This window comes from Condylura cristata, unplaced genomic scaffold (assembly GCF_000260355.1).
Source record: "Condylura cristata isolate star-nosed mole 26May11 unplaced genomic scaffold, ConCri1.0 scaffold00011, whole genome shotgun sequence".
Classification (NCBI taxonomy): domain Eukaryota; kingdom Metazoa; phylum Chordata; class Mammalia; order Eulipotyphla; family Talpidae; genus Condylura; species Condylura cristata.
The window spans coordinates 8,699,061-8,723,892 of NW_004567112.1; the positions used below are offsets into that span (position 1 = coordinate 8,699,061).

The 24,832-nt window shown below is 38.5% G+C and overlaps 1 protein-coding gene across 1 annotated transcript in view; it reads right to left on the reverse strand.

Moving 5' to 3' along the window:
• The window catches only part of TRUB1 (TruB pseudouridine (psi) synthase family member 1), a 33,730-nt gene extending 10,779 nt beyond the window's left edge, over window positions 1-22,951 (reverse strand). The window contains exons 1-4 of the mRNA XM_004680416.2: window positions 22,652-22,951; window positions 20,720-20,818; window positions 12,177-12,232; window positions 4,131-4,212 (exon numbers count right to left, since the gene is read on the reverse strand). Of these exons, the coding sequence (XP_004680473.1) occupies window positions 4,131-4,212; window positions 12,177-12,232; window positions 20,720-20,818; window positions 22,652-22,934 (520 nt within the window). The 5' untranslated portion in view covers window positions 22,935-22,951. The remainder of the gene's footprint in view (window positions 1-4,130; window positions 4,213-12,176; window positions 12,233-20,719; window positions 20,819-22,651) is intronic.
• Between the last annotated feature and the right edge of the window lie 1,881 nt (window positions 22,952-24,832).

The window sequence follows — 24,832 nt, forward strand, 5'->3', positions numbered from 1 at the left end:
AGGACATGAAGAGAAGAAAAATACAGGGTAATCTCACCCATAAGAAAAGGTGAAAAGCCTTAACTAAGTATTAGCAAACTAAATCTAGCAGTTTGTATAAAGGATAATGCATCATGATCAAGCTGGACTTATTCCAAAAGTGTAAAGTTAGTTTAATATTTGAACAAGGAGAAAAATCAATATATAAAGAAAAAATGATAATGTTAGGTGTCTGGTTCATGTTTTTTTTTTTTTAAACACTAATAAATTAGGAATAGAAAGCAACTTCCTTGTTCCTATAAAAAAGTTATAGCAAAAAATCTATCAGAAATAAAGTAGGAAGATTTGTTCTCTCAGATTATCAAGACTTATTCTAAAACTAAGATAGTTTAGTGTTAGCAAAAGTATCAAAAAAGAGACTCTAAACAAACCCATGGCCATGGTACTGGGTTTGTACCACGGAAGCAACATAGTGGAGGGAAGTGCTGGGCCAACTGGATATCTACATAGAAAAATGTAACGAGTTAGATGTGTAAAGGGAATAACAAAACAACAAAGCTTCTAGAATACAGAAAAAAATGTTCTTAAGCTTTCGGAGTGGGAAAGGTTTTCTTAAAGTGGACACCAAAAGGACTAACCACAAGGAAAAGACTTGATAAAGTGGACTAAATTAAAATTAAGAACTTCTGTTTTCCAAAAGACGTAACTATGAGAAGAAAAAGGCAAGTCTCAGAGAAGACAGTATCTGGAACACACATTACCAAAAGAAGATTATAGAAGGAGTTCACACATATCAGTTTTGAAAAGTGGGAAATTCAACAGGGAAAGAGAAACAAAAGCAGAAAATGGACATGAAACCTGAACAGTCTACAGAGAAAATGGCCAGGAAACAAAGTGATAAACATATGCTGACTCTCAGCAGTAACAAAGCCACATCAAAATACCACACACATTTAACACAATGACCATAACTAAATATACTGTTAATCCTATCTGTTGCCAAGGGTATGGAACAAATGGAATTTTTATACACTGCTAGTGGAAGTAAAGTCGGACAACCACTTGACAACATCTAGCACCAAAAAATATATATTTACCCTCTGACCCAGGAATTTTACTGAAGTACATTTCCAAGAGAAGTAAGTATATGTGTCTACCAAAAGACAGATACAATATACGCGGTGGGCTTTAATCATGAGGTCTCCGACAGGGGTCAACCTCAATGTCTAACAACAGGAGAGCGTGCATGTCTATACTACAAATGTACACAATCGTATGTATACTATAACACATGAAAGCACACACATATGCATTGTGGGATGTGGAAATGAGAGATGAGGTAGTGACTGGGTGAGAGCTCAGGGTGGGTTTCTATGTCTTGACTATAGTGGCAGCTGCATGATATTCATTTTGTGATAGTTCATGGGGCTATAAATATAAGTTTTGTCCACTTTTCCTTATTTATGTAATATTTTACAATAAAAAAAGTTTAAATACAAAGTTTCCCAAGCAGCCACAAGACGACTGATACCCAGGCTACACACCAGCTCTACTATAGTAGTGCTCTGTTCATTTAAACCTAAATTTGAGAACCAATTCAACCCTTTCACTTCCTCCAGGAAGTGTGGGCAAGCAAACCAGTCCAGGAAGAGTCACTTCCACCTGATGCTAGCAAGGTCAAGACCTTGGTAAGACCATTTTGGGACCAAGGGGTGGTGGTGTTTGGAACACAGGATAGGCATGCTTCCACATTCCCTTCCTTCCACAGTTCCTGCTTCCCAATAAAATACAGTCACAGAAGGGATAGGGAAAAGGGATTCCCACAGCAGTTCAGCCTTCCAGAAGCTTGGTGTACAACTAAAGCAGCCTAGGAAGCCAAAACAATCCCTGTGCTCTGAGTTTAGTGGGAACAGGTAAGTATGATGAAGCCGTCTCCTCAGAGAACAGCAACTACCTGACTCAATACCTAAATTGTGAGAAAGGGAAGAGCAGCAGAAGGTACGAAGATGCTTTGCCTCTCCTGTGACTTGCTGGTAATCTTCGTAAATGCATCTATTACTTTCCTTATTGATACTCACTTTATTCACTTGTTTAGTTTATTCCTAAAGGCTTTATTCTATATACTGCACTGTTTTAGACACCAAGAACCAAAGAGACACGATTTCAGCCCTAGAGCTTAGGGATTAACAAGCAAATAAATATTTATAAACAGTAAAAATGTTCCTTGGTAAAACAGAAGATGTTAGGAGAGAGAATAAAGAGAAGGGCTCTTAATATGGTTTGGAAGTTGAGTCTACTAAGCCAGATTTTTTTTTAATTCCTTTGAGCTAACTTTGCTATTGGAAACAATGACTAAAAATAGCCTACTTAGGACAAAATGACTTCACAACATTCATTGCCATTTACTGTGCACTCCCAGTTACTTTATCCAAATGTCAGTGTTCTCCACAGGTCAACTAAGATCTGCGTTTCTGACAGTGATAATGACCAGGTGGGGTGGCGGCACAGGCAGAGCACTGAACAGGTGGGGCTCAGGAGTGTCCTGCTGGGGCAGGGGGACGGGGCTCCAGGAAGCGCCCACTGCACTGCATGACTTTTGGGGTCTGTCTGCAATTACATAAGGCTAGAACCTAATTCCATGTTCTGTTTAAGCTCAGATATAATGAGTTTTCCAGCAGTGAGTCATCAACACAACATACCCACATCGATCTGCATTTGCACTTGTGGCTTTTAGTGATTTAGATGTACATGTAAACAGCTATCGCACTAAAACTTTTAGTGTAAAAATCTCTGCATTTACATGTTGATGTGTCTATTTTAAAATGAATTATTTTTATTTCTTCTTTTATAGTCTGCTTACTATACTGACTTTTTACAATGTGTAGATAGGTTGGAGTATTTCTTTATTTCAGGATAGTAAAGAAGACATTACCTGGCACAGGTTTCAGCGATAGGACTCAGATAGTAAGAACATTAGAGCTAGTTCTCCATTAGAAAGAAGTTCCTTAAGGACACAGGTTAGGTCTTATACTTATTTTCCTTTTGGTAAATGTGTACAGATTATGTGTACAGGTGTAAACTGTAATATACTCTGGAAATCTGCAATCTCCTGGTTCCTTCCCTACCTCTCTGTAATCTAAAAGCTTTCTGACTGAATATTATGGTTAGGTTCCCATAAGTGCTATTATTTCCTAATAATAATAATCCCAAGGATAATTTAACAGCTTTTACAAAAAACTCAACAAATCAGTGATTTTTTATTTCCATTGTGTGGCTTGCTTAACCAAGCAAGACAGTAGGCTACATATAAATGTTAATTGGACAAGTGAAGCTATTATAAAACAAGAAAGGTGGTTCTTACTGCTGGGGCAATATACCATATATGTGAAGATGACAAAAAGACAGGGAAGCCGGAGGAAGGACTGCCTACAGGTACATTAAAAAGGGAACACTGAAGGCAGGCCAAGCCCCACCTCGAGGAAGTCGACCAATAATTCACAATTGGTGCCACAATAATGTAGGTGAGCTGACTATACAAAACTGCAAACACTGAATTATAAATAGCATAAGCACTGTAAGAGTTGCTAGGAAACCACTTCATTTATCTCTCCTTCCTTAAAGTAGTGAAAGAAGGAATGGTAGAAAAACTAAGGTGGGCCCCAGTGAGTTCTGCTCTGCTGCCAGAAAAACAGCTTGTTTCTATCATTATCTCTTTACATACTCTGAAAGCAAAGGAATATGATTAATTTTAGAGTACTAAACTTGGCACATTCATTTTCACTGATAAGAAATAAATATAAAACAAAAAATAAAAACAATGGCAAGACTAACACTGTCTCTGCTTCTCATGTACTAGGAAACATGTCCTAGATCCTAACTATAAATGTTTTTTGGTAAGGGACACATTCGGAAGATTACTGAACATTTAAAAACTGACCCTAGAATGAGGCGATTATAATAAATATGAACAAACTCGCACCAAGTAAACATCAATGTGATAAGCAATTTCCAATCTTCTTAACCCAAGGAAATGCACTGAAAACCAAAATCATTGGTAACAGCAGGTAAAAGGTATATTCTAAAATTCTGAATTTATAAAAATTTTCTTTACATGCTAACAAGAAGAGAACTACAGTAAGTGAATGTCATACCATAGGGTTTCTCCTCCGTTACTTTCCCCGTAGAGTCCAGGGTGTCAGTCGCTTTCCCCAGTTCACCAATGGCGATGTACCTCTGATGGAAGAGAAGCAAGGGGGAGAAACAGGCCACAAAGTAAAAATAAAGCTCACACAGGATTTTACTAAGCTACCAACTTTATAAAACATAAAGGCAAAATATAATAAACTGCAATTGATTTATTAGCTTTGATACATGGGAAACACTGTGCAAACTGAGAAACATTCAAACTCCCCACACCAGCCTCCGTGACAAAGAAGAGCCTGATTTTTTTTTTTTTTTGATAATTATAACACACACTGTTATCCCAACCACACCCCTGAAGCCAGTCTTACACTAGGCTTTGATACTGAACAAAAGTTTTCCATTGTACCCATGAGTAGAAAAGTACAATAAACTGCTATAGGGTTTCCAAAAGATCCAACAATTTTGCCAATCAAGTAAGTTAATTTTAAAATAAATAAATTTATTATTTCTCATATGAAATGCTGAGACTAATCCTAAAACTTGATTATGCACCTGAACAAGTTGGTAAAAATGAGCACAACTAGTATAGCAGAGGCAATATACTTAACTATCATGTGTGCTTTCTTTTTTTTCAAAGATTTATTTATTTATTTATACAGAACTGGGGTACAGGCCAGAGATGCAGAGGGTGAGAGAACCCACCAAGGACAAAGTGGGGAGCAGAACAGGCAGATCGACGAAGTACACTGCTGAGGGGAGCAGCGGGCAGGTCAGGAGAGGTCTGCTGCGCCATATGATCACAACTGAGGCAGGCGGGGATTGAACTCATGTGGAAGTGGCTTTAGCTTCTCAGTGCAGTGCTTTAACCCGCTGCGCCACCAGGGAGGGCCCCATGTGCTTTCTTAATAAAGAGAAATTGCTTTCTGAAAGGAGAGGTCTCTTCTAAGAACTGATCATTCTTCACAAAGTTAAATCATTCCCAATTAACAGATGATTGTTTTACTTCTCATCTGAGGCCACACTTGCATCTATTTTCTTTATACTTCTCTCTCTTGATCAAATTCAATTTTTATTTGGAACATCACTGGAAATGGTGAGGAATATAATTTCCACTGAAAATAATTTGTGGTTATGTGAGTAATTTTTCTTTAAAGAGGAAGCTCAAAGTACTTTGCAGTAAAGGGACCAAAGATTAAAGTAAGAATATTAAAAACTCAAATTCCCATAAACAGGCAGACATTTTAGATCAGAGTAAGTACCCTGTGATGAAGTCACCTTTTATGATATAGCTCAAAACCCTTTTTCTTCAAATACAGGAGGGAATATTCCAATCATTTTAATTACATTTTTAAAAATTTCATTGGAATGGACAAAAATTAATTTAAGGAAAGAGTCTCATCAGCTGTGATGCCTCACCACTATTTCTATATTTTGGAATAATCAACCTTGATTAAGCATCCACAGGGAAAAATATAGCAGGCAAGAGACAGGAGCACAGACTCAAAGGTCTGAATCCTGAGTCCACCGCCACTGGTGAAGCAGGTGAAGTTAGTCTTTCCCAAGGAAGGCTCATTTCCTATTTTGATGGGGATAATTGTAGTAACTCAGGAGGAGAACAGAGGTTAGAATAACAGTATGTGACCTAGGTGAGCAATGGACAATAATACTGTTATATTATTAAAAGAAAAAAGATGTAGGGTGAGTCACATTGACTCATCTGGTTACAGTGAATTCCCATAAGAATAGTAAAGCAGGAAAATGTTCTCTCTACCTTTGCCTTAACAATCTGTCTAGTTTCATAAGAAAAACACACGTGGTCATGTGTACAGTGCCCTGAATGGATTTGTTCTATTATGTAATGGAACAAGTCTAAACCAGGAACCTAGCCAGCTCACTCTGGCCTCAAGACTCTGGTGTTCCATGCCTTGGCACCTGCTACCCACCCTGAGCTTTGAGCAAGCACCTTCTCTTCTCTAGGGGACCAACCCGGTTCATCTCTCAAAGCTGCCCTGTTACCCTGTCCCAATTCTCAATCACCTGCCTGCAAGGTTCTGGCTGAGTAGGTGCTCAATACAAATTTCCAACAAATAAACACTGGAGGCCCATATCAAAATGACATCAATACTCATTCACTTGCATGTTTGTTCATTAATTCATGTTTCCTAAAGACTGAATATACAAAGCTTTCTCCTAGGTGCTTGTGAGACATGAAGATATAAAGACTCCCCTGCCACTAGAAGATTCAGAGTAACAGGCTAACATCTACAGGGGCAATAACAGACAACAACGTCTGCTCCCAGCGGTTTGTCTTAGTGGCGGCTCAAGCCATACTGGTCGGCACATGACTGCCTAGAAGTAGATCCCATTCAAGCACATTTTGCATACTGACCCTTATCATCCCCAAACTGCAAACTCTGTTAGCTTGGATTTTTGCCTATCTGTGTTTCTTACTAGTTGGAAGCACAGTAGTGGCTTAATAAAAGGTGGTGGCTGAATTATATACATGCTAGAGAAGCTCCTGTGTGCGCAATCCTTCACATTTTACCACGGTTTTGGGCATCCAGATGGCATCTGCCAAGTTTCAATCTTTCCCAATCCTGCAGTTATGCAGTATCTGTCTACATACTAGATTCCTTTTAAGGAAACATTGCCTAAGCCAGCAGTTCTCAAACACTGTGTTTGCAGAACCCCTATAAACATTTGAAAGTTATTGAGAATACCTGGCATAGTTGTTTCTCATATGGGTTGTAGGTGTAAGTGCTTATTATTTTGGAAATTAAAATCAAAAAATGTTTAAAACATTAATATGCGTGCATTTGTTCCATTAGCCTTCAGTCACATCACTGCCTTCTTTGACCTTTGAAAAACTGCATTGTGCAATTGTGAAGGTGCAAGTAAAAATGGCAAAGCTATGAAAATAGTTTTGACTGCACAGATGCCCTAAACAAATCTTGTAAGTCCATGGACTATACTTCGTGATCAGCTGATCAAAATCACAGTTGTTTTCTTCCTTTCCTTTGTCTTGGCATCTAGTAATAATTATCTTTTAATTCTATTCAGTGATCCACAAACTACTGAGAAAAACCCATCCAGACCATGAAGCTTCCAGCTAAAACAGAACCTCAGATACAGGATAGAGGAAAAAAGACATAGGAATGTACATATTACAACCCATGATTTTGTCATGTGAGGTCTAAAGTAACTGTCAATTGAAATTCTGTACAAAGCAGGGTTTTATTCTCCAAATTATGTACCTGGGAATTGGGGATTCTATTAAGGTACAACAAAGTTCCAAACAATGAAACAAATGGAGGACCTATAGAATTTTATAAGATATTTCCTTTGAATTGTGAGCTTTGGGGGATGCATGGTTTCTCATGTTACAGACACCTCATTTCTCCTCTCCACTTCACTCTTTTTCAAGCTGAAGCCACAGATATCAACCAGATAACTCAAAAAGCAAAACGGCTTCTGTGCTCTTCAGGAGAAAGGACAGTGTTTTTATTATAGAAAGTGAACATGATCATTTCCATCTCAAGTAGTTTATGATTCAAATAACAATGGGATTTATTTAAAAAGACAGCGGACATTTTGAGGGGAGGAGGGGAACCTTACCAAACCTAAAGCATGTGGCTTTGAATGTCCTCATTAAAAAGGAATAGCTTTTTATAGTTCACAAGGATAAACACTTCAAATTTTTCAACATAGTGCTTTTGAAATGTATGAATATTGATAAGCGTATAAAAGAAAAGGTACATGCTGGACTAGCCTCTGGAGAAAATGGAGTGAAAATGCTCAAATCTTAGAAAGCTAAGTTTCACAGAATTGTTATTTAAGTCATACTTTAGAGTTAACAATGACTGGTTAATATATAAATAATACCATATACTTGGGGGAAATATGTCTTGAAAGTATCTAAAGTGAATGGGTCTGCAAATCCTAGTGGTAATACTCACTCAATTGCTGGAAGAATACAAAGTGCTTTCTGAGGAAATGCTGGTTTGCACAGGTCCTACTAGGATTTGTCTCCACATAGAAATGGGGATTAACCCTACAAATGGAAAATTCTGGTTTGACTTCATTGTAGAACATAAACCTTCCACCTACTCATCCAGGTCTAAGTATGAATGGATGTGAAACTAACCGTAACTGGCATGATGCAGAGGGCTAGTTGAACTAGTACTCCAAAACCTCATCAAAGACTGTCACTTCAAAGCATAGCTACTCAACAGTGTGTGCTGAGTGACTGGTCAAAGAGGGTAACTTAGGGATGGTAGTGCAGGGGACTATGTAGCCACTGCCTCCTTCTAGATAACCCACATTCCAAACACAGACCAAACAAGGATAAGAATCATTTTACCTAAGTTATATTTTAATGTAGTGTCACTTCTACACTTGTAAAATTTAATATCCCTCACTGTAAGAAATTTCTTTTTGACTTTACGCATAGAGAAACTGTCTCTGCCTGAAAGAAATAACACCCTTCCTCCTCCTGATGAATGCTGTGTTTTGCCTAGGTCATCAGAAATCACAAACAGAAATGAGAAAAATGAAATTAACTGTATTTAAGACACCCAACAGGACTTAATGGAAAAAAAAAATATGTCATGTATTTACATATTTAGATAGGTCCAACAGGTCTGAAATCTTAGAGAAATTTGGGAATCGATGAAATACTCAGGAACAGTAATGATAGCATTTATTGAACAACGTCTATATATAAGGTATTGTACATAAAGTCTAGATTTTTTAAATATATATTATACTTCTAATACCCCCAAAACACATAGTGAAATAAGATGATGCAAGAGAAAATGGATCACTGGTAAAGCAACACTTCCTATGAACACAAGAGAGTTGCTGGGGTATTGAGGTAGGGATGCTTAAAGCTACTCGATCTGAAAGACAAGGAACACAAGAAAAGGGGAGGCCCGTCTGGATACTCTCTGGCCTTCACAGAATGAAAATGAGATAATCTGAGCACTAAAGATTTTACTTTTAAGAAATCATTACTTTACCCATTAACTAAAAGTGGTTGTATGAATGGCATCATGTTAAAAGAGTTCTTAGGATGTTTCTTGCTTGAGCAGGAAAGGGTGTTAAGCCACATCAATGAACAATGTCTCTAAGTAGGACTGCGAGGGGAAGAAGAGTGGACTGAGACGGGAGACTGAATGAACACTGCACGTCTGCAATCTAAAACTGAGCCTTTCCGCTCTTGTGGCAATTCCACCCCGTATCTCTACAAGTCTAGTTTCCCTAGCAGTGCTGTGACACAAATAAAATTATCATCTATGAAAGAGAAAAGAGTAAATATTAGATTGGTACCCAGTAAGAAGGCTGCAGATAATAATTTTTATTTTAAAGAAGTGAGGGAAAATGTTAAGAGAACATTGTACACAGCATTAAAGTTGTCTGAAGAAATTTTTGGTATTTATATACTTATATATTTATATGTACATGTAAACTGATAGAACACAGAATTCTTACTATGGGTCTTAGTCTCTAAGATCTAAAAATAAGAAGTCTCTAAGATTATTTCCAGTGCTAAAAACAAAACTTACTTTTAAAAACCTATTTTTGATTAAAAAAATAGTAGTAAATGCTTAGTAGTCAAACTTAATGATTTAATTTTTTTTCAGCAAATACATACTTTAAAATTAAAAGTGTATGGCCTTCCCTGGTGGCGCAGCGGGTTAAAGCACAGCCCTAAGAAGCTTAAGCCACTTCCGCATGAATTCGATCCCCGCCTGCCCGGGAAGAGATCCACATGGCGTGGCAGACCTCTCCTGCCCGCCTGCTGCTCCCCTCAGCAGTATACTTCGTCGATCTGCCTCTTTTGCTCCCCACTCTGTATCTGGTGAATCCTCTCACCCTCTGCATCTCTGGCCTGTACCCCAGTTCTGTATGAATAAATAAATCTTTAAAAAAAATTAAAAGTGTAAAATATACAAATAACTAACCAGACAACCATGCCAAATTTTGAAATGCGAGGCACTCAAGAACTAGGCTTCTCTGATAAAATGCACCTGGGATTTTCTATTGAAGTTACAGTTATCTGAGGATCAGTGATTTCACTATATGACATTCAACTTTCCTTGCTGAATACCAAAACAGTTTGTGACAAATAAAGAGTCAATGGTGTATTGACATTTCCAGTCATCACACCTCTGCAAATGTGCCTGGAATTTACACGTCAAATGTTTCAATAACATAGTGTGTTGTGCATATTTGTGATTTTGATGGGGAGAGGTAGATAACGAATATTGCCAATGATTCAACATATTTTATCTTGGGGAAGAAAAGCCAAAGGCCCCAATGTAAATATATATTTTTGGTTATGACCAGAAAAATGTCCTTATAAAGGTCTGGGAAAATATCAAGTCATGTGCAAGATGAACATAAAAATCACCCATAATCCTGTGCCAAAGGAACCACTGTTTATGTCTCAAAATTAAGAAACAAATATTAAGCAAGAGCAAAAAATCTGTATGAGAAACAGATTATTAACTTCATGTGTTGGTATAAATACTTTGTACAAATTTACTATAAAACAAACTCTTCCAATCTAATACAATCTTTTATGTCCTGGGACTTTCAAAAGTAATTTGAAGACTGCAGAGCAAGACACATTGAGAATTTTCAATTTAGCAAAGACATTAATGTCACTGCCAACTAAAAGACACCGGTTTGTAATGCCAGTTGATAACTAGAATGGGCTGTCAAAGGCAATATGCTCTCTGGGACTTTTTATTTTAAGAAAAGCTTATTTAGACTACTGCCACTCAAAATGTAGCGTAAGGGCCACTCTCCATGAAAAGATAATTGTCAAAAATGAGGAAGTTTAGAAACTTATTTAGCAATTTGATGTTACCATATCACTGGAATTATATTTTAGTCATCAATCTGCAATCACCTGGAAAAATTGTTAAATGCTCTCTGGCTATATATATATATATATTTTTTAAGATTTATTTATTTATGCATACGGAACTGGGGTACAGGCCAGAGGCGCAGGGGCAGTGAGAGGATTCACCAAAGTCAGAGTGGGGAACAGAATAGGCTGACTGACAAAGTACGCTGTTGAGGGGAGCAGCAGGTGGGTCACGAGAGGCCTGCCGCGCCATGTGGGTCACCTCTGGGGTGGGGCTGGGACTTATGCTGAAGTGGCTTGAGCTTCTTAGTGCTGTGCTTTAACCCACTGCACTACCAGGGAGGGCCCTGACTATATTTTCTTAAGAAAAAAATGTAGACAAATCCCTTTACTAACTATTTATATCCCACTTCAAGCAAGGGTTTTAAAACAAAGAAAATGTTTAGATCAGAAACTTGCTGAAATTCTCTTCCACTTAGTACCATGTTCACTGGCTTGAGCCCCAGTTATGATGACCCATACCTAGTGACTAATTAGAATAGAGACTTTATTATCTCTTAGAGTTGGAAGGGATCCTGGAAGGGTCAAATCATTTTTCCTAAAACTAAGAGGCCCAAGAGGCGAGCCAGTTTGACACCTGACAGACGGCTGTTCAGTGCTCCTTTCACGTGAGAGCTACTCAGCGGCAGTTTGAAGCCGTCCCTTGGCTCTCAGCCTCTGCATAACCCTCCTCTCACTTTAGCGAGTGCTTCTGGATCTCATCAAGGCTACTCCAGCAGATCAGTGATGTGACTTAAGGAAGCCTCGCTCTCTTTTCTTTAGTAAACACTTTGCAACCATTGCACAAAGCATGTCTTTTGCTGAAAAGTGCCTAGTTTACAAAATGACATTTCTGTAGGAATTCTAAGGTTAAAAAAAAAAACTCTATGATAAAATGTATGATTTGTAACTTCTCTTTTAAGCTAAGAAATATGATTACCTTGAAAAACCTTAAAAAACTACGGGCACTGCAGTTTTAAATCTCAGATATTATGATTATAAGCATTGTAATTTATATACAGGATTAATACCATGCGTGAACTTTACATAGTTTATTTTTCAACTGATAAAATCTAATACGTAGGTCATTAAGTAAAGCATACCAGAAAAAAGAAATGAAAACTGTTAACAATTTTCTTACCTTGGACCCTGACAACATACTGGTCAACATTTTTGTGCCCCGTCCAATTCCAACCACTACAAATCAAAGAAAGAAATATTATGACATTCTAGTCAAAAATCCAGGTTTTAAAATATCAACATATGTTGGTCACAATTTCCTGGCAAATGTAATACGAAGTTGGAAAAAGCATCTATTTAGCTTAATTGAAGTCTCTTACTCCAATCAGTTGGATTTGTCACGCAACTAAGAAATTCTGAAGAAAGGAGACTTTTTCTTTCTTTCTCAAAGAGAAGTGTTAGAAAAATCTCTAAGGATGCATTGGAATTTTACATGGGCATCACTAAAAAATACATGAACCAATTACCCATGATATGATGAAATATTTGACAGTTTATTATTAAACAAAGCGGAAGCCATCAACATAGCTAATGAACCATTTAAAGATTAGTATGCAGCAGTACACAATCAAGAAAACAGAAACATAACAAATCAACCTAACACAAAGAAAACAGGACAGGATAAAATGAAAGCCTGGAGAAAGTGTGCTAATATACACCATGTATGGGTGTATGTATGTGTGTGCATGTAGCGCTATTTGGAAGAACACTAGCAGCTTAATAGAAAGATGCTGATAGAATTATATACATGCTGGCTCTTCAATATCAAACATTTTGTATCACACTTCACCAGATCAGAATGAGAGAGTGCAATCATTTCTTCACTTACTAGCAGGCAAATTTTTGTAATAATTAAAGTATTTCTCATCAATAAACACAATTTTGTGTAAAAACACAGCATAACGCAACTAAGAATTATAGACAAGGATAAATGATGGGCAAGCTGAAAGAGGTATAACAGACATCTACAACAAATCTCATTCACAGGGTTTATCATGTATAACATTCCATTCTCAATGTCTCTACTCATTAGCTAATTTAATCCTTGTATCAACCCTAAAAGGGAACACAATTACCTTTAATGCATAGATGAAAAAAACTAAGGCAAAGAAAAACTATGAATTCTACCCACAACTCAAAATGAAGTATATGGTAGAGTTAAAATTCAAACCAGACTATCTTCGCGACAGACCCCCCTTCCTTTTTCTTCATCTCCTGCCACCTATTTGCCCAGGTTTTCTTCCCAATGCCACCTTCCGGTTCATCTAAACCAATGCAAACTTGACTCTCTCCATCCTGCCCTTTTTATTCAATTCATATCATTGCATAACCATTTCTGAAAACCTGTGCTGCACACCACACAGCCAACCAAGAATCTTCAAGAGGATCCCAGTGCCTATAGTATCATCTTCCTAGTGAAGGATTTTATGTCCGTTCTTTGAAACCCAGCTCAAATCCTGGCACCTTCATAATGTCTATCCCAAGCCCTCCCTTAGCTTCTATGACACTCTTTCATTTTGATCATTCACCTTTTAACAATCATTAGTTCAAGGACTAAAAGAAAAAGAAAATCTCTGCCTTCACTATTCTCTGAATTCTTTAAATGGCAGCTTTTTCTGCAGAGGCAAAAACTTTGTATAACAACAACGACGAACATTTAGTGCAATGTTTCTCCAATCAAATGAATCCCCAATCAGTGTTTTTTGAAAGCAGCTTCTATACACACAGTCCCAAGAAGAATACTTTTAATGGGACAGCATATTTCCTGATTTTGAATGAGTTTATAATCTCATGGAGAAAACTGTATACATACAGACAAGGGAAATCACAAGTGCTCAAAAAAGGTAGTCTAAATTAATGAGTGAATGAGTCAGTAACAATATGATAGCAATGTATTATTGTCAAAATGAACACAGAGAAGAACTGTAAGCAATCACAGGAGGGAACCCACTAAATGGCTAAAGAAGTCAGAGAAAGCATTAGTCTAACATTTCAGTTTGTGTTAGTCCTAAAGAATGTACAGGATTTGAACAAAGAACAAAGAAAGAAGCATGTTATAGATAAATACATTCTCAGATGTAATTCGAACACTGTGGTTTATCAACCAGAGTATATGGTGTCTTAAAAGAAGACTGACAGACTTGGTTTTATTATGATTGACATGTTAAGCTGATGATTTCTCCCATATAGGCTGCTAGTCACATGAATCAGAATAACAGATTTTAAACAAAAAATTGTCTTTCTGTTTCCTGGCTGAACCCTTTCATTTTATACCCAAGAACACTAAAGCCCAACGTCTTTTCAGAAAGCATAATTTTAGTTAGACTAGTATAGAAAAATCACCTGGACTTGAGATCCAGTAAACCAGCAGCTTTTCATTCCAAGGATAGTTTATGGGGCAGAATTTTTATACTTTTCACATTCAATCACCCAAAACTTTAGTCAGTACTTACTGTATAGATTTAAAAAATTAACTGAATCAACAAAACTAAGAATAGAATGAAGTTTTACATTAGCAATACAAAAAAGCACATGGAGGAGAGAAGACTTCAGCCAAGAATCTGGAAAGGCCAGTAGGATTTCTACAATTAAACACAGAGATAGCAGTTTATAATGAAAGAAAAGTATGAGTGCAGTATGAAAAAGTGTGGAGAATTAGGATGAATAAATAACAGGCATTTTCAAGTACTATCTCAAAATTACTATTCTCTATTTCCCAAATGCTCTGTCCTGAAATGTTTTCTCTGTTAGAAAAAACCCACATCTCCAAACCAATCCAAATGTCCTAGTATTTTACTCTCTAATCATAAAGATAGAATTTACTTACGATGAGAACCACTTTAAGACAGGCAGAAGTATTACATATGTAATTTCAAAGCTCTTTGCAGTTGGAAACTTCTACTGCCATTTATTTAATTCTAGACCACCCTTACAGTCACCTTAAATGACCATCTCTTTCCATTTCTAAGAATCAAAGTAATCCAAAACAAGTAAAATTTTATTCATAAAGATTTTTTTCAAATATAAGTAACACTCATTTATATGTAGACTCTAAGAGTCTAACATGCTTTTTAAAAAAAAACAAAAGGACAGTTATCAGGAGATAGGAGTGGGGGATAAGCTTAAGAGTACAAACCTGAATTGAGCAGTAAATAAGCCACAGAGATCATGATAATATGCAATATAATGAATATAGGTAATAATAGTATATAGTATTTAATGTGATAAATATTGCTACAATGGCAGTCATCTTATAATATGGAACTGTATCAAAGTAATATGCTTTGTGTAGACCTTAAGTCTACACAATGTTATGTATCAAATGTATCTAAAACATTTTTTAAAAGATGTCCAGTTTTCCATGGAAGCAGCCCAAATGACCCAAAGTAGATGACTGGATAAAAAAGATGTGGTACATATATACAATGGAATATTACTCAGCAACCAAAAAAGAGAAACACATGTCTTTTGCAGCAACTTGGATGGAGCTGGAAAAGATCATGCTTAATGAGATAAGCCAGAAAGAGAAAGAAAAATACCAGATGGTTTCACTCACAGCAGGAATATAATGGACCAGGCAAGAAAATAACAAAAATAATGAACAACCATATACCAGAGACATTTTGTGGGGGTGGAGTGGGGAATGGGATCAAAAATGGGGGGGGGGGGGAGGGAAATGCACAGGATTATGGTGATGGCACACGGGTGACTTGGTGATGGGAAACCCGCGGGGATTACAATCGAGATGGAAAAAAAAATGTACAAAATGATGTAAAAATAAACTTTTGTTAAAAAAAAAAAAAAGATGTTCAGTTTTCTGACAAAGTCAATCACCTCAAACCGGCAAATGTCTAAAATTATATTTAGAACTCATATTCTCTGATAAATTCAATCACCTCAAATAGGCAAATGTCTAAATAAATTATATTTTATACAACACTCACATTACCATTAAAAATTACTTCCCGGCCCTCCCTAGTGGCACAGCGGGTTAAAAGCGCAGTGCTAGAAAGCTAAAGCCACTTTCGCATGAGTTCGATTCCAACCTGCCCCGGAGGTGACCACATGGCTCGGCAGATTTCTCCTGGCCCGCCTGCTGCTCCCCTCAGCAGTGTACTTCACTGATCTGCCTGTTCTGTTCCCCACTCTGTCTCTGGTGAAGCTTCTCACCACCCCTGAGCCTCTGGCCTGTACCCCAGTTCTGTATGCACAAATAAGTAAATATTTTAAAAAAAATTACTTCCCTTTTGCTGCATTCTGCAAGTTTTGGTATGTTGCATTTCCATTTTCACTTCTCTCAAGATTTCTTTTTTTTTTTTTAATTTCTTCTTTCAACAATTGGTTGTTCAGAAATATGCTCAATTTAATTTCCACATATTTGTGAATTTTCAGTTTATGTTCAGTTTAAATTTTCAGTTTAATTTATGTTCACTTAAAATATGTTCAGTTTAATTTCCACATATTTGTGAATTTTCCAGCTTTCTCCTATCATTGATTTCAAGTTTCATACTATCGTGGTTGGAGAAGACACTTGCTATGATTTCAACACTAATATACAGTTATATTTGTACACACAGTAAAAAAGCACAGCTTAAAATTTTTACATAAACACTAAATTTAGGAATATAACAAAAATGTTAGCAATAATTATTGCTTGAAGGTATAAAGGAGAAATTTTTATTTGGAACTTTTTATTTGGTTTTTATGTATTTCTAAAGTTCTCCACTATGACTTTATAGTCTCCAAAGTTAAAAACAAGTTTTTAGTGATATATAAAAACTTAGTTTCCAGTTTAAGTAACTTATATTAGAACATTGTAATTACCAACTGGGTGATTTAAAACAACCTAAGCCTATTATCTTATACTAATGGAGGTCAGAAGCCTGAGATGGGTTTTAACAGGCTAAAATTCCAGGTGTTAATATGGCTGCATTCTTTTCTGGATGTACTTGGGAGAATATCTCTGTAGACAAAGGGGAGTTTCCTTGCCTTCCTGTTTCTAGAAGCTGCTCACATTACCTTTTACTCCACAGATGAGTGAAATTAACTAGTTTTTTTCTTTCTCCTTTCTATTTTGCTGAGTATAAGCCCGCCAGTTCCTGAAAATGTTCATGGCCTCCCTTCTTATTAAGCCAACAATTCCATCACTCTCACCTCTGCTTCCAGTGCCACCTCTTCTCTGACTCTCTTCTGCCACTAATCCACTTTTAAAGACCTTTGTGATAACCTGGGTCCACGTGGATGTTCCAGGGTAATCTACTAAGTGCAGCTAATTGGCAACATTAATTCCTCATGCAACCTGCATTCCCCTTGTGATGATGATGCCTGGCACATTCACAGGTAAACATCTTTCAGGGGACATTATTCTGACTAGCATGGGATTTGTGAGAATTTTGCAAGCCTTCTATAGAGAATTATACAGGTTTTAAATACTATATAGGCTAACAGAATTATAAACCTGAACTTTTTATCATGTCAAGACTCTGCTAAAATTCTCAAATTAGTACCCATGATAGATTCTGCATTGTTAAAATTTAAAAAAAAAAAGCTTATTAAGTAATTCACAGGCACAAACCATAGATATTTCAATAACCCTCTAGAGAATTACCATAGATGTTACCTCCTTTTAAGAGAAAAACTGAAATTCAAAGAAGTATGGGTATTTACCCGGGGTGTGTATAGTAAGTAAGTAAAGCAGGCAGTATATAAGCTCAACTCACATGTGGTCAGAGCGTGGTTTTTTTTTTTTTTTTTTTTTTCCAACCAAACAATAAATATCTGCTACTCTTTAACAGTCTCCAGACTGTTAACTTAGAAACTTAGACTCCAGCTACCTCTTACTCTGTGACTAATTGCCTACTTAAAAAAAAAAAAAAAACCAAAACATCTTTATTCCTCATTGTAAGTTTTATTTCTCATCAGTATAAAAAAATTAGTAAGTTTGGGCTCTCCCTGGTGGCGCAGCGGGTTAAAGCACAACACTAAGAAGCTAAAGCCACTACCGCTTAAGTTCGAATCCCGCCGGCCGTGGAGGAGATCCACATGGCCAGGCAGACCTCTCCTGGCCCGCCCACTGCTCCCCTCAGCAGTGTACTTCGTCACTCTGCCTGTTCTATTACCCGCTCTGTCTCTGGTGAATCCTCTCACCCTCCACATCTCTGGCCTGTACCCCAGTTCCATATGAATAAATAAATAAATCTTAAAAAAAAAAAAGAAAAATTAGTAAGTTTGACATACAAACATATCATAAAACTACCTGCATGGACAATATAAATTAAAACCTCTAAAGGAAAATTATTCCCAAGGTAATTTCCTCTCTTCATACAAATCTCAGCTAAATGCCTTCCCCTTTATAATAAATACTAACATGGAAGCTTGAAAAGATCCCTTCAGTTTGGGTAAAAAATAAATATCACTACTTGCTACAAAACAATGAGTAACAGCCATAACAGATTAACACAGATGGTATATTCAAAAATAAGCAGCACATCTTATCCTCTCTTACAGTTATAGTACTCTGCCTTGAAAAAACAGACAGAATGGCTCAACTCAAGGAGTGCTGAACTGGTAAAATAGTGAAGTCACTTCAGGATCCAATAGTGAGGAGCACTAATTAATAATTCCTGTGATCAGGAGGAAGAGGAGGAGGAAACAAAGGCAGGATCGCCAGGTATTTGCCATCCCAAATTAGGGCAGATGCTCTGGGAACTTGGCAGTTCCAACCCTGACTTTGCCACTCACTATCATAGAGCATGTCTTACTTTATCTGTTAGGTCTTTATGGCTTCTGTAAAATGGGATTAAAGAATAGCTGTCTTACAGGCTTACAATAAGGATTAAAACATAATTTATGAATGAGCCAAGGACCTTACATAACCTCAAAAAATAGTTATCATTCATTACCGTAAGAAACACTAACTTGAGCAGAATTTGCCAATTCAATCCCCTAGTGTAAGAACATTACCTTGTCCTTTTTTGTTGTTCTAATTGAACCTCAACTGCTATAATTTAACATAAGTGCATTCTTTCTAATTTCCTTGAAAAGTATAATTTATGTCACCAATTTTATCCTTTTCTCTAAATAAGCACCCATTTCCTTTAGAGAGCCTGGATCAGATTTGTTGTGTCTAATTTTAGCGCTAATAAAATGGATTGGATACTGTAGCACAGCAATTTACAAACTATGAGCACAAGCCATTAGTGTGTCATGAAATCAATTTAGTAGATTATGATCAACATTTTAAAAAACTGAAACAGAATGAAACACCAGACATGTAAAAGGTTAAGTATTGTTCCACAGAAGTTTTTTCTAATACGTGGGGAAAGGGGGTTTTTGGATGCAATCACAACATATGTAATTCTGTGACCATGGACGCAGTTACAGAAAAAACCTGCAAGGCATACCCTGGTTTCTACGAGGTACACACTTTTAACAGTTTATAAGGATAAACTGCAGAACCTCTACCAGATGCAGAAAAAAAGGGGGGAGGAGGTGAAGTGATTTTTCTCCCCTCAATCAATTCTATCAATTTTTCTCAACAAGCAATAAAACACTGAACTACTATGATGCCAAAAGAAAGTGACTTCCTCTCAGGAACTGTAAGGTTCACCTTCTCAAGAGAGCTGTTCTCAGAGATTAGATTTTACATTAGTAGGAAAAAAGAGTCATTTATCTTATTGGGAGTCCCCAAGTCCACCCCACGTTGGAAGACTCATACATGGTTAAGATTTACTACTGTGGCATCGTAATGCTGCACAGCTGGGTCATCAGGGAAAAGGCAGTAGAGAAAGCCATCTTCAGGCTTATGTTCTTCCCTGCCCATCACAAGGCGGGGGGTTGGGGAGGAGTGTACACTGAAATAAGCAGTAATATATGCCATATTCCTGCTTGGGAAAGCCAATTAGAAGCTCAGTACCCAGGGTTTTTATTGGGGGAGATGAGGATGGTCACCCCCGCCGCTTCTACCTGTATGGTAGAATAAAATTCCAGCTCCTTTATGAAGGCAATGCTCAGCATAAACAGTCAAAGCATAGTATGTCACTCTGGGGAAGGGTGGAGATATCACCCAAATCCTCCTTCCCAAACACCAGTCAAGGGTCTGGACTCGCAAAGAGACCCTTCTGAACACAGCAACTTCTGGCCTGCTATATTAACCCTTTTCTGCAAATACAAATCCATTCCCAATGTACCACCCAAAAGTAGCTGTTTTATTTCATTTTTTAAAGATTATTTATGCATACAGAGCTGGGGTACAGGCCAGAGGTGTAGGGGCAGTGAGAGGATTCACCAGAGACAGAGTTGGGAGCAGAACAGGCCAACTGACGAAGTACACTGTTGAGGGGAGCAGCAGACGGGTCACGAGAGGTCTGCTGCGCCATGTGGGTCACCTCCAGGGCTGGGATTCAACTCATGCTGAAGTGGCTTTACTTTTCAGTGCTGTGTTTTAATCCACTGCACCACCAGGGAGGGCCCTAAAAATGGCTGTTTTAACAGCTTTGTATATCTTGTATTCTTTAAGGGCTTCTTTAAAAGATGGCACTATCAATGCAATAGGTCTGAAAAATTGCATAGACTGAAAATGCCACATGATCAATCTTATCAGTGCTCAATAAATTTTCTTTCTGATATTGACAGTCACATTAAATTTTTATTCATATCTCTTACCCAAAACTCCCCGAGCTGCACTGTCTAATGTTCCTCCATGCCCAATTTTCAAAGTCTGCTTTTTCCTCTTGGTCCATTCTGGAGAAGGCATTCCAGCTTCTAGTATAAATGGGATGGAAAAATGACAATTACCAAGACAAATGGAGTTAGATCTCATAAATATCAGGGGAGGAAGATGGAATACTTGGTATAAACTATAGGAACATTATGATAATACTAAAAAAGAGCAGATTTTAAAATGTGTGGACACTTGTTAAATCACAGAGAAATAGTATTCCAAAGTTAGTCAGTTGATTCTATCTTGAAGAACCTTCTCAAGAACTGGAAGGGGTTATACTAAGTCGAAATAACTCAGAAGGAGAAAGACAAACAGTGAATAATTTCATTCAGATGTGGTGCATAAAGAAACAAAAGAACCAACAAAACTGAAGCAAAACAAACCCTAGAAATCTAGTTGAAGCTATCAGTGGCAGGTTGGGAAGAGCCGAAAGAAAAGAGGGGAGTGCAATAAACTGTGGTGGAGGATTCCGGGTGTTTTGGTGGTAGGTGCGTTGAGGTAATATATAATGAAGAAGTGTGAATGTAGACCCCTAAATCATATACAATGCTGTATGTCAAGGTCATTTCAATAATAAACACTATTTTAAAAAGAACATTCCCAGGCAATTTCTTCAGTTAGTCAGAATGGCATCTGGGAAGCCCTGGTCTAGCTCACATTAGTTTAATACAGCACAATGCAAGCAAGACAGAAATAGAACATAATGAGAATGTCTACATCTGAGTGGCTTCCAGAGAATGGTCCAGCAGTGGCCTTGAAATCAGTTTTAAACTTCAATTCTTGGAAGTGGATTAACCGTAAAGCCAAGATATGGCTTAGATGATCCCAGAAACCCTTCTGAAAAATGGTCACCATTACTTCGTGGGTCAGCTAATAAAACAGGCCAAACAAAAGCTGCAATTTGTACACCACCACAAAGTTTTGCCCTTGATGTAATTTCTTTCTTCAACATCCCCTATGTAACACATCTTTACAAGTAACAAGTTTAAGTGTAACAACTAAGTAGGCAGACACTGCAATTAAACATCGGAGAGTTCCTATTAGGAACAAACATTTGTATTGTGTACACGTTAATAAGTTGCTATCCAATAATTTGTCTTTACATTTAAAAAAAAAGGGGGTGTCAAGTTTACGAGGGGACAATAAACATGTAAGAAAACCCCTATGCTGATTTAATGGAAAGTCAAGAGTCAAACGCTGGGGGGATCTTAAACATCTAACCTGTGTTAGCACCCAAAGGATGCAGAAACGACTATACCAGCAACTCAGTTAAGAGAGTTCTCTCTTCGTTTAATAAGCGATTTCCCAAAAATACCCAGACCCTCAGAAACACAATGTCTGCGAGGGCAGGGAATAGGAATCTTCTCCAGTACGAAGGACATTTTCCTGTTTACACCCACCAGGTGAGTATCGCTGTGTATTGTCTTTCTTAAAAAAAAAAAAAAAAAAAAAATTCAGTTTATCTGCATTTCCAACGGATTCTTAAGAATGCAACTTGGGGGGTACAGAGCTAGTGCTTCCTTTGGGTGGGGGGTTCATCTACGTGAAACCTGAGGGATGAGAGTACAGAAAATCCGTCTGTATGCCAAGAGCCGGGTTTATGTGTTGTGTGTGTGTGTGTGTGTGTAGGGTTCGGTTTGTTTGCTTTTGCTTTACCCTTGAGAACAACTGCCAAGTAGGCTACCGGCGTTCACCTCCGGGCAAGTCCAGGTCGCGATGCCTTAGATGTCGGTCCAGAGCTAATTCAGTGACTCCTTCTCCCTTTTCCCTCCTCTCATCTCTTGAGCCACCAGCGCGCAAGAAGCCCAGCGTGCTCTCTGCGGTTCCACAATCGCGGCTACCGCCTCAGCCTGTCCCCACCCGGGCTGCCGTACCTGCCAGCAGCTTCTCCTTCAGCCGATTCAGCAGCTCGGCTGAGGTGGGCCCTTTGGGCTTGTGCACGGCGAACACGCCGCTCAGAGACAGCAGCTTAGTCGCCAAAGCGGCCTTGGAGACCCTGGCTTCGGACCCCGTCCTGGCCGCCGCCGCCACCGCCGCGGCTGCAGCCGTCGCCGATGAGTGGGCGGCCGTGGCTGCAGCTGTTCCTGCAGTGTCAGGGACCGGGACTGGGTCTGTTTTCAAAGATGACGACACCTCCGCAGCCTCAGCAGCTGCCATGCTTTCGTAGCCCGGACCCGTTTTGTATCGTTGAGTCGCACGCTGATGACGCAACAGAGAGGGCGCCCGATGAAACCCCGGCCCCACCCCGCGGCCCCCGCTGAGCTGCCTTTCTGAGCGGCTGGGACGTCGCAGGGGTTTGTGGGAATTGTAGTCCGTAGGCTTCGGGTGTAGGCTGAGCTGTAACTTTGTCTGCTAAAGACTCAGGTGTTGTCTTTTTCTCCTTTTTACCCTCTCTTTCCTTAGGTGAGGGTAATTCTGTGCTGCAGATGTAATTTGCACTATAGGTTCTAAACTGCAGAATCCAAACACCAAGTCTATGTATGCTGTTGGCAGGAAATCTCTCCCCCTATCCCACAGTCACCTCCATTTTGGAACTAAAAGGACTCAACATCCAAGAATAGAAAACCTAAAACACGGGCCTTTGCTGCGGCATGAGTTGAACCAGGACTCCGTTAGTTCAGTGCTTCATTCAGCTTATGAGGATTAAAATATCCCCAACCTTAAGTATGACACTACAGTGTGGGTGAAGTCACTGGCTTCTCCCCAAAGATACTATCTCCAACCTCTTATTACTTCTTGGACTGTCCCTACAGCCCATTCTCATTGAGTTCTCAGATTACATTCTCCTCTGAGAATGTCAAAAGACTGCTCTTCCTTTCTTGTCCTCGATTCCTTCCCACCTTGGGATAGGATCAGAGTAGGAATTGCTTGGTGAAGAGGACACACTTTGTACCGTGTACTATCAGAGCAGCACCCAAGATCCACTGTCCCCAAAGTTAGCCCTTTGCAGTTGTCATTGAGGGAGAGGCCAGCATAGATAGGAGCAAATGATTAGCACTTACTAGGCCAAGTGGCAAAAAACCTCCACAATCCTCATACTCCTCTAGTCCCCACTCTAGCTCTTCATTGATCCTTGAAGTACTTAATGAACTTGCCACCCCTATACACAGGGGGCCAGCTGCCTTCAGCAGCACCACAGGCCCATGTGAATATATAGGAAGGAGAAGCACATTGACCACTCAACTTGAAGATGTTGCCTATACACTGATGATGCATCTTGGCTCTGCCACATCACAGTGGAACACTGCTTCTTTCCGTCTAAGAGTTGCAGCAAGGAGACTGCTGCAAAGCAGGGCACTTTTCTTGGGCAGCAGAGCCCAAGGCTGACAAGAGAAAGAGAGACCAACCAGCTGTCATGGAAGTTGCAGCTAGAATACAGAAGAGCAATTCAAGTTGCCAGGATCTTGAATTGCCTTGGGATGCCTGCCGCTCTTAGGCCTGGTTTCACCTCTCCCACAGTTTCTGTAATTCTTAATAAGTCGAAGATTTCCAATACTCTTTTGCACACTGTATTCCCTAGTGACACATTCCTTAGCTATCCAAAGCCATTATCATCATTCATAAAATTAAACTTTCAGCTTGAGACCTCTTTCAAAGTTGTTCACTGCCAACAAAATTCAGAAACATACTCTGATGCTAACACAAGCAATGTGAAGGAAGTCTTCATTTTATATCCAACCCAGGTACATGACAGTGTACTGTGAGTACTGTGAGTCAGACGAAGTTCATCGTCATTGTCTCTTACAGTCACACATTTGTCCTTCCTATCCTCTTGCACCTTAATATCTGGTATCTTCATGATGCCTCTTAGCTTCTCAGAATCACCAATTATGGGTCCCCAATTGTACTTGCTCTATTGGTCAACAAATATGTGAGAGACAATTGCTTTAAATACAATAATTATTTATTACTATAGTTTTTCCCTTCCCCATTCCAACCAAATGACCAGATCCTCATTAAATCTTCAGGGCTCACAATGACACATATGTTGTTATTGCCACTCACCTGTACACTTACAATGGTTTAAGTGGGAACTTTTATGGGGTATAGGTAAA